General features: G+C 37.8%; 2 protein-coding genes across 2 annotated transcripts; both read right to left on the bottom strand.

Annotated features, from left to right (window-relative positions):
* Window positions 1-906: 906 nt before the first annotated feature.
* Window positions 907-1,863, bottom strand: LOC134601758 (olfactory receptor 1496-like). The gene has a single exon (XM_063446259.1). The coding sequence runs from the start codon at window positions 1,861-1,863 to the stop codon at window positions 907-909; it is 957 nt and encodes a 318-aa protein (XP_063302329.1).
* A 7,872-nt stretch (window positions 1,864-9,735) lies between these two features.
* On the bottom strand, window positions 9,736-10,683 carry LOC134601757 (olfactory receptor 8U9-like). The gene has a single exon (XM_063446258.1). It carries the CDS (start codon window positions 10,681-10,683, stop codon window positions 9,736-9,738), a length of 948 nt encoding a protein of 315 aa, XP_063302328.1.
* Window positions 10,684-11,154: the final 471 nt, after the last annotated feature.

Genomic DNA, 11,154 nt, shown 5'->3' with positions numbered 1-11,154 from the left:
AGCATAGAGGACTTGGATAATTTTTCCAGTATGTCTATTTTGGCCTTATGTTTTCAATTCACCTTGAGTCCCACACAATTCTTAATCTTGTAAATAACCCTGCTAGGAAAGTGCTGATACTAGTAGGAAAAGAACAATGCTTATTAAGTAGCACATCCTCTGGATTAGCTAAGCATTTAGACTAAATGCTTAGCTTTAGCATGTTAGATCACCTCTAGTAGAGAGCAAGAGATAGAACTCATTGTCTACATCCCCATTATTCTCAGCCAATCACAAAATTTTACAAGAGATGCAGTGCATAGCAGTTTGGGTTGACAGTGATTTTTTATTTTCCACCACCCCATCTGCTGTAATCTACAACACCTGTTGAACTTGACTAAATGAGTATGGTATGAGATTCAGTCTTCAAAAAGCTAGAGTCGCTAAGAACATTGACTCTGTGGTACTCTAGCTGCTTTGGCACCCAATCTCCATCATACAAATGTACTAGATGTGCAAGATAAAAGCTGCAGGTTCTTTTTAATCCAAATTCTTTATGCTGATTATTAAGTCACAGCAACCCATTGTTCAGTGAACAATAAACCCCTATTATTTAAATTAAAAATCTATGATAGCCGAGTTTGCTTTATTATAAAATAACAGCTCCTATGCTCTGTTTAATCATTTTTAGACATTTAAAGGGTCATTTACTACAAATATGAAGTGGATTTCAAATGTAATATATGCATTTTATGCAGTTACTATGGCCTAGACAATGACATTTTTTTAAATTTCATTTTAAATTTTAACTTTAGTAATCTGCATTGTCTCTGTCTCAGCAAAAAAAAATCAACATTTTAGAATTAATAATGTAACTTTTACTCCCATCATTTTTTTATTAAGACTAATTATTATGAGCTTTTCATATCATGAAGTATGGATACATTTTAGTGTTCTTTTGCATGTTAACATCTTCACAGAAGCATTTTTTATCTCTTTGTTCCGCATGCTGTATATGAAAGGATTTAACGTGGGAGTCACTACTAAATAGAACACCGACAAGATGTGGTCCAAGTTCTCCGAGTTTGCTGATGGTGGCCTCATATACATACAGATGACAGTGCCATAAAACAAGAAAAGGACTGTGAGATGAGATGAGCAGGTCGAGAATGTTTTATTTCTTTTCTTTGTCGTGTTAATCTTTAGAATGTTAGATAATATTTTTCCATAGGACATTATGATAACTAAGAATGGACATAGGCCCAATGTAATAGCTTCAACGAATATCAAAGCTTGGAATCGCTCAGTCTCACCGCAAGAAATCTTCATAAGAACCTTGATGTCACAAAATAGCTGATTAATGGTGTTAGAGCCACAGAAGGATAGATATGATGAAAATATTGTGCCAAAGAGTGAATTTGAATAACCAGCAGCCCAACTGCTTGCTATAAGTATGATACAGTTTCTCTTCTTCATAAGCATGGTATAATGTAAAGGGTTACAGATAGCAACATAACGATCAAATGCCATTGCAGTTAGCAAGAAGATTTCTGTAGAAATCATGGATGAAAAGAAGAACAACTGAGCAAAGCAGGCAGTGAATGAAACTCTATTGTTGCCAGAGAGTAATATCTCCATTAGTTTTGGCAGTGTCACCGAGCTGTACAACGCATCAATGAATGACAAGTTGCACAGAAGAAAATACATGGGAATGTGTAAATGGTGATCAAAGTAGATCATAATAACTATTATCATGTTCCATAGAACACAGACCAAGTATAAAATCCCAAATAGGAAAAACAAAAGAATTTGCTTCCCACCGGTAGTTGAAAACACTACAATATAAAAGTCTGTATAAAATGTCTGGTTTTCCATGAGTATCATGTTTTGGTAGCTAAAACGCTAGTGAAAAAAATATATAAATGGTATCAAATATAATTTATTTTAGTATACAGGCATTCTGAGTTTATTTTTACTCGGTCATGTTAGCACACATATCCTAACTGTTTGTCAATTCGCAACAACTCATTTAATAGTTCAATACATTTATGCTTTTTAAGGCAGACTTTCCAAAAAAAAGTGTTATTACCTATTACTTTTCATATTACCACCAATAATATAACATCATGATCCAAAAGTATACAGCAAACTGTAGAATTTCTGGGCCAATCACCATCTCCTCATAGAGATGAATCAAATAATTGGGGAATTTTCAGCATTTTCATGTAGAGTGTGGAGATACTGAATGCACAGTGTGCAGCACTGGACAAGAAGGACCTTTAGTGGCCATCCGAGTGGCTACCACTAAAGGTGTTACTAGTCTGAAATGCATTTTCTCTGAAAAAGCCGTGTTTACAGTGCTAACACTGCCGGGACATGCTATAGACACCAGATCCACTACATGAAACTAGTGGTTCTGGTGACTATAGTGTCCCTTTAATATTGACATGCATTCATTGTATCTAAGGCAAAATCAGTTATGCAGTTCTAACAGTTTCACAAAAGTAAAACACAGATAAAATGTACTTACATTTCTGAAAATTGAAGCCTCAGCTAATGGATCAGGAAATATTGCTGACAGAGTTATTCATTGAGAATTATCAGGAATTTAAGGTTAATTCAAAAATAATTTCAAAAGCAAAGCCAAAGTAGCTGATTTGGAAGCATAATTGTCTTGGAAACTTTTTCAAATTCAGGTATTTTGGCCTTAAATCTTTTTTTGAATTCCTGACAATTCTCACTTTAGTAAATAACCCTGTGTCTTTATTGCATCTCCTGCAAATTGCAAGTTTTATTATGATATTTTCAGTATATATCATACTTTGAATCCCTAAATGTCACCACACTTATTATCTCAAGGGACATTAATGAATAATGTTGTTTTGCATGGGGATTTTTAATGGTTGCAGGAGCTGTCTTCATTGTGATGTTTTATACACTTAATTGTTTTGTGTGTTTTCAGGCATCAATTTAAAGGGACACTACACACCCCGAAAGCCCTTTAGCTTGCTGAAGTGCTTTGGGTATTAAGAGTGTGTCCTCTTTTTCCATTTTACAAAAAGTGCAGATTTTAATAGAAAATGTCATAAACAGTTTATTTATGAATACACTTTGTTACCCCCTGGCTGTCAGTCAGGCAACCAGTCTTCTTACTTCCTGCTTTGTTTAACTCAGTGGAGCTAAACTCAAGAGGCAGCTATTGCACACAGCTCCTGCCTTGCAAAGACATCTCATTGACGTGCATTGGGAAGCCTGTGAATGGACAGCCACAGAATGTCTGGGAGGGCTTGCAAAGGCTACAGACAAGAGATCTGTAGCTTGTGTAAGCTGCTTCTTAGATATAGCCCTAATGAAAAAAAGCATAATTAAATGCATGTTTATATTGGGGGTATATCTTATAAACAGTGATTTTTATTTCTTTCACAATTTGGCAGTGGAGTTTTCTTTTAATATTTTTTGGATATAGTCATCAACTGATTTAATATTTTTGGCTAAACTTTTAGAATGATTTATTATTTTGAAAAATATTTTAATAGTATGACAGCGTGCAAGGCATTGATATGGATGGAGTGTATATTTCTCAAAAATTATTGGAATATGTGAAATAATAGCTCCAGGAAAAAGGTCTGTTTTAGACAGAGCAATTTAATATGGGTTCCTGGGGTGGATCATTTGGAGTAAGGGGGGGGCAGTGCTCAACTCCACATTTTACATGCAGCACAACAGATGCGCAATCTAGTCCAGGAGTTCTGGATCACCCACCTGTTGGCAATGATCAGCACAAGACTGCTAGAGACGGACACGCAGTGTTTGAGACTGCATTTCTCACTACTCAAGAGTTTTCATGTTTTGAAGGAGAAAATAAACATTTATTTGAAAAAGGTCTGTGCTCAAATTTGTGTTTTGTAACGTTGGCAGTGGGAAGCCGCCCAACAGCAGTTAGTAAAAACTGTCGGTGCTCAGAAGAGCAAGGCTTTTCTTTTTGTTTGTTTTCTTTTTGTTTGCCAGACCTCTTAATAAAGAAATACTGCATCTGCTAAAGAAATATAATTTGTCTGGTGTTCCTATCATTAAGACAGTGTGGTTATATTGTCCCAGGTAACAATTGTTTGACTTTTTATATATATATATATATATATATATATATATATATATATATATATATATATATATATATATATATATTTATTTTTTTATCGATTATATATATATATATATTTTTGATATTTGAATATTTTGAAAAAAGCTTTTTAAAAGATTATCCAAAAATATTTATTAATTTCAAATGTTTACCCCAAAATGTTAAAAAGAGGCATTTATGATTTATAATAATATTATAAAATAAATAATAATAAAATATTTTAATAAAATACGTGGAAAATTCCTAATCCATGCTAAAACAGTAAATAAACAAGATAATTGCTATATTTCCTTTTTTCATAGTGCTGGGTGTAAGCTAAAAGGGCAGGCTCATTGTCTTCTCCTCACCTTAGGTTAGCATTAAAGTGGCACTGTCATAGCCTCATCAATTTTTCTTAACCTCCCTTTATTGTTGCCCTAGTCACCCCAAAATGCCCCTAGGAGTCCTATTTTCACTTTTTAATAATTTTTTACTCTTTTTATTTATTTCATGCCCAGACCTAGGTCCTATGCACCACCATCTTTGTGTGGGAAGATCTAGATAGAGCTGTGAAATTCCCGCGCATGCCTAGTTTAACACTTGGGCATTTGCTATTGTCCATGATTCGGACTGTAATTTTGGCTATTCATTCGTCAGAAAGACGAATGAATGAATAGAAATTTCAAACAAACAAATGAAGACTGAATTTCAGTCTTCACTCTTTCGTTTAGATTATTACAAGGAGGGAGCTACCAGCCAGTGCAATTTGGTTCGGTTCGGCACTTCTGAAATTCTGAACTTCGGCAATTCGGGATTTCAGCACTTGGTTTTGTTCGGCGATTCGGCACTTAGATTCGGTTCGGCACTTCCGGAATTCGGCACTTTGAGACTTTGGCACTTCGGGAATTCGGCACTTCGGGAATTCGGCACTTCGCCAATTCAGCACTTCAGCATTTCGGTTCGGTTCGGCACTTCATTCATTCGGCAATTCGGGAATTTGGGACTTTGGCAATTCCCTAACTCTACCCCTAACCCCTACCCTAACCCTACTAGGTAATTAGGGGGTAGGTAAATTTGGACCGAAACGAATTGCACATGTCTACCAGCCATGCCCTTTTGGTGGGCATTTATTTAAATAATGAACTGATGGGGAATAGTGTCCTTCCCCAACCCACACCCATGCCCCGTGAGTTGGGAATATTCAACTAAATGTGAGACCGCATTCTTTACCACCAAACCCCCATCCATGAGCGGGGCTTGGGGGCCATATTTTCTCCCCCCTCTAGTCCCCCTAAATGTCAAAACAGGGGTACCTGTTGCCTCCATTACCCTTGCCCACACCCATGAGCTGCGAGTGGGGGTGGAGAGACCTACTGCCTCCACCCAGTCCCCACCCATGAAGTATGGGTGGGGGTCCTAAGTGACAAAGGGTGGACCTACTGCCTTCCCCCCCAACCCCTACTGACAAGTGGCGTGTGGATGCCCCAAGTGACAAAAGGTGGGAGACCTACCGCATCCCAGCTCCAGCCTTACTCATGAGCGGCGAGTAGGGGCCCTAAGACCTTAAGTGACAAAAGGTGGGGGTGCCAAAAAAAATGCAAAAAAAAAAAATCCTGATGCCACAAACAATCCATTTTTACCCAGTGAGAACTCTGTACAGACTGAGCTCCACAGGGCAGGGAAAGGCTTATAAAGCCTTACTTTTCCCTGCAATTTGATTAAGAGCGCTCTGATTGGTTGGCTTAAGCCAACCGGAGTGCTCTGACAGGTAAATTTTTAGCCTTGCGCGGAGCCCTTGCTGGGTAAAGATGGATTTTTTTTTTGTCTTCAGTTCTTTTTTTATTTTCTTAATTCGATAGGATTTATGGATTTTTATTTGGCCTTTTTTGGTGCTAAAAAAATGGTAAGTATGGCTATTTTTTATTTACAGGTATTTATTTTGTTGCTCCCCACCTCACTATTCTTTTTTTATTTTTTTATTTATGTTTTATTGAAAATTTTACATTCATATCCATTGCAGAGTCATGATGTGGTTACAGTTACAGTGTGGTACACGGTTGCAATTGAACAAGAATTGAACAAGAAATCAATTAACATAGTTATATGTTCATCCGAAGTTGTTGTCTAGATATCATACAGTGGATACAGTGATGAGTGAACGTTGCGTTAAGATTTAAACAAGCAACATGTGTCAACACAATTAACATCTTGAACATTTAGGTCTGACGTGAAACAGCCCAAGGGACAATCACAATGGTAGTATTTAGGCTCCAGCCCCGAGGGGTTTGGGTGATCCCCCTGTCAGTCTGTAGGCATGAAGTAGCCGAATGTATCTCAAGTGAGAGGGAAATGTTTCTCTACCTGTGAGTAAATATTTGGCTTGAAGCAACCTCTCGTTTAGAGTGTTTTGGCTTTAATAAAGGTTGGGGGGACAACTGGCACACCGGGTGCAACTGTTAACTAGAGGTACTACAACTGCTATCCTTAGAGCCCATCAGGGACAGCCATAGAGCCAATGTTGCCTGGAATTTCCTGGTTTTGGTCGTGGAGTCTAATGACATACGTTCATACACATAAAACTGTTGAAGCTTGTCTTTAAGTTGGGTGAGGGATGCACACATCTAGGATTTCCAGTGTGTTACAATCAGATTGCGGGCTGCGAGTATGGTAAGGGCTATCATTTGGTGGCAGGAATGGTGGACATCGCTATCAAATAACAGTAGAAGACAAGTAGAGACAGTCATCAGGAACCCTTGTACTCCTAATTGCTCTAGTAATGCTTGGACTTCCGTCCATAGTGGACGTATCCCAGTGCAGGTCCACCACACGTGGAGTAAGGTCCCTTCCTCCCCCATGCATCTCCAACATGTCGTGGGCACCACTGGGTATATTTTTTTTAGTTTGTGGGGTGTCATATACCAGCGGTAGAGAAATGTTGTGTGCGCCTCTATATGGGTATAGCATTTAGTCCACTTTGAGAGGTGGTTAAGTGCCCAAAGGGACAAGGCCTTTGGTTTAGTCAGGGTGGCCAGACACCTCTGCAACATCAATCTCCACATTTACCAATGTACTACTCAATTAACATTCTATTGTCTCACAATATTATTATATATCTCTCTGTTGAAGGTCCTGGAATGTTTTCACTGTTCGTCCATCTAGTAAGTGGTATATCTGTGTGATACACAATTTTTTCCATCTGTCTAGGGAACCTACTGAGGATATGTTTTTAATCACCGTTATCGGTGCCTTAGGGTGAATTTTATCCCTGTAGCCCAGTTTGGTTAGAAAGTAATCCCGCATTCTTAAAGTTAGCCGTGTAGTGTGGGAGCAAATCCCGTTCTGGGTTGCAAAGGGATTTGGGGGTCCACATATAGTCAGTCATGGATTGATTCCTAAAGTAAGCCCCTTCCAGATCTATCCACTGTATCTGTCCACTTGGGTTTGTAAAGTAACGCTTGCGGCGAGTACGGAAGCCTGAAGATATAGTCTTATGTTTGGTAGGCCCCCCCCATAGCAGGAGATTTCTGCAATAGACCGAGTGATAATCTCGGTCTTTTACAGCTCCATATAAAGGAGCTGGAAACCGACTATAGGGCTTTACACCATGAGTTTGGGATTGTAACTGGTAACATGCAAAATACATAATAGGCGCGGAAGGGTCATCATTTTAAAGGCATTCATTTTACCCAGCCAGGAGAGATTTGCAGTTTTCCACTTTTGAGCATCGTTTTTGCACAGCTGCATTAAGGGAGTGTAATTATGTTTTGCCATGACCGCTAGGGAGGGGGTAATTTTGATTCCCAGATATGTATGGGAGAATGTCCTCCCTTACCTCGCTATTTTTTTGAGTGAGGGGGTAGGTAGGGTTTTATTTTATTGGGAGTGACTAGGGGCTTGGGGACTTGTAATCACTGTAGGGGGTTAACTAGGGGTTTGGGGACCCCTAGTCACAGTGGAGGGGTGACGAAGCTTGAGGATACCTAGTCACCTGGGGAGATATTTTAAAATGTTGCCCCATCCAATGTCAATGGGTGGGGGCTGGGGGGGAAGCAGTAGGTACCCCCTCTTTTGTCATTTCGACACCCCAACTGCCACTCATGGGTGGTGGCCAGAGGGGGACACTAGGTCCCCCATTTAGTTTAGGGCCTGGATGGGTGCTCGGGTGGGACACTATGTCCCCCAATTAATTATTGGAATAGGACCGATTTAGGACACTTTACTGAATTAGGGTGTGGAGTAGACTGCTCACTGTTTTGTAGACTTGCCGATATTTACAACATAAGGAGCAGGGGCAGACTTCTTTACTAATACTGAATAATTTTATTTTTCTACTTCTAATTCTACTAGGACACAAGAAGCTCTCTCAACAGCAATAAGTTGGCTCATTCATCTTGTCGTCTAATTTGACAGCTGTTTTGAAATGCCCTTTACATGTACAGTAAGTCAGCTGATGGCATTTTTTATGCCTCCCCCCATCTTTAATGACTAGTTTCAGCTTGCTCCTCATTTCTGGCACAAACACAGGGTGCTGCTGCTGAACCTTCTCTCTCCTCAAGGAACAGAAAAGCCTTGTGATGTGTGTGGAGATGATTGGTCATCCTTGCGCTTGTCAACTGTCACCAAACTTTTCTTATCACTCCCACCTCACACTATCAAAATGTTCCCACATGTTTCCATAGCAGGCTAAGGCTCGCAGCCGACAGGCAGGCACTCCCTCCCTTCTTTGCTTGCTTCTTCTACAGTGAAAAACAAGAACAAAATAAAACTGCAAATAAATAAAATATTAATACCTAAATAAAAATGTTGGAGAAAGGAGAGAACACATCTCCAGTGGTTAAAACTACTGAGATAAATAATACTGAGTTTATTTTTTTTTCCAACTATCTCAATTTCTCCCAGTAGTAAGACTGTATTCTGTTTTCTTGCAGTGTGCAAACCAATACAATGCTGCTAGTTTACTGCCTCACAGGGTAATTCACTAAATACCAGATTTTGTCTGGATCAACAAAATCTGGTGAACATGGCAGAATTCTGACCAGAATGACAATTGTCATGTTTACTAAAGTCAAATCTATTCAGAAATTTGTCAGCCCTACTGACTTAATGGGCTTAATTGCATATCTCTCTTCTAGGATCATCCCTACAGATTAGGTTTTCATGGCACACCTCAGAATGAAAGTCTGAACCCACCACAAATTGTGCAGAAAGGAAGGTTCCCTTATAGTTGAAATACTCTAGAAAAACAATATTATAGTACTATGTATCAAACAATAAATATTTTTTTTTCACTTATTATTGTTAGTAATAGCTGTAGTATTTTACAAATACTAACAACTTAGAGATGGACTGTATAAGACAAGATATAGACTGTACTATTGCCTATACATTTTATTGCATGTTTGGAAATTACAGAATTTGGGGTGGAGTACTATATTTTTGTTGTTGTTTTTCTTTTTTATCTGCTTGATATTAATTTCAGATCCATATCTTAATTTGAGATATTTTTTATTTGTTATTCTGACCAGTTTCTGGGTCACACTGAACTATGAAAACAATACTGCATTTCTAAGGTTAGGTAAAACATTATTATTTAGGTAGTATAGCATCATTACCATAATATTTGGATTAAAAGTCTTCTATTCAGAAGAAACTTTTCTTTTTTGGACATAAGCATTTATCATTGCTCTTTTTACTTCAACATTCTTAAAACTATAGATAAGAGGGTTCAGCAAGGGAGAAGCCACAGTATAAAAAATGGAAAAGAACTTGTCAATGCTCTCCAAGTCTAAGCCTATGCTGGGACGGAAGTAGATACAAAACACTGAGCCATAGAACAAGATAACTACAGTGAGGTGGGATCCGCATGTGGAGAAGGCTTTTGATCTACCTTCAGTTGACTTAATGTCTAAAATACTTGATATTATCGACACATATGACATCAGTATCACAAAGAAAGAAATTATTCCCATTACTAATGACAAAGAAAATACAACAGTTTTTCTGAGACTGGAGTTGACACATGTAAGTTTTAAAAGGGGAGGGATATCACAGTAGAAGTGGTTTATTTTATTTGTACCACATAGAGGGAAGTTAAAAATAGTGACTGTATGGGATACAGAAGCCAGTAAACTACTTAAATAGGCACCTGTTACCATCCACCAACAAGTAGCACTGTCCATAAGTTTATGATAGAAGAGAGGTCTGCATATTGCTACATAACGATCATACGCCATGGCTGTGACCAAAAAGCACTCTGAAGTAGCAAACATCGCAAATAAAGACATTTGCATAACACATTCGACAAAGGAAATTGAGTTTTGTTCCATCAAAAATCCTGAAAGCATTTTTGGTGTGATGGTCGAAGAATAACACATGTCAACAAAGGACAGGTTCCCCAAAAAAAAGTACATAGGTGTTTGTAGATTGTGATGCATTTTTATCAACAAAATCATACCAAAATTGCTCATAAATGAAAATATGTAGATAATTAGAAAAACCACAAAGAGAAAAACCCGAAGAACTTGATCATTGGTTAATCCTGTAAGAATAAATTGATCAAATTTGGTCTGATTCCAACTATCCATGGAATATCTGAAATAGAATCATAATTTTGTTAGTATAATAGAGTTACACACAGTCAAATAAACAAAGCAGTGTCACACATTATTTAATAGATGATATTTTGCATCATAGACATAACTTAGAATAAGAAATGGAGGATACCTTTTTAGATAACGGAAACTAAATTAACTGATGAATACTCTAGCAGTTGCACTGCCGAAGGCAACAGAAAATTGCATTAGACTTGTCATTAAAAGCAAAAAATTCAAGAAACCACTGTGGTACTCCACAGATGTGGCCAAAATAGTAAAAAACTAAAAGTGAGCATTTAGTAATTACAAAAAAAATAACAGAGTGAGAAAGACAAAATGATCTACAAGATTAGGAAGAAAGAGGCTAAGCAAGTTATAAGAGCTTCCAAATCACACTCAGTAGAGAAAATAACGTCAGTAAAAGAAGTGACAAAACATTTTTTAGATACATAAATGAGAAAA

The sequence above is a fragment of the Pelobates fuscus genome, chromosome 3 (assembly GCF_036172605.1).
Source record: "Pelobates fuscus isolate aPelFus1 chromosome 3, aPelFus1.pri, whole genome shotgun sequence".
Lineage (NCBI taxonomy): Eukaryota > Metazoa > Chordata > Amphibia > Anura > Pelobatidae > Pelobates > Pelobates fuscus.
Note: the sequence above shows the minus strand (reverse complement) of the source record. Positions and strands in the feature narration are given on the sequence as shown.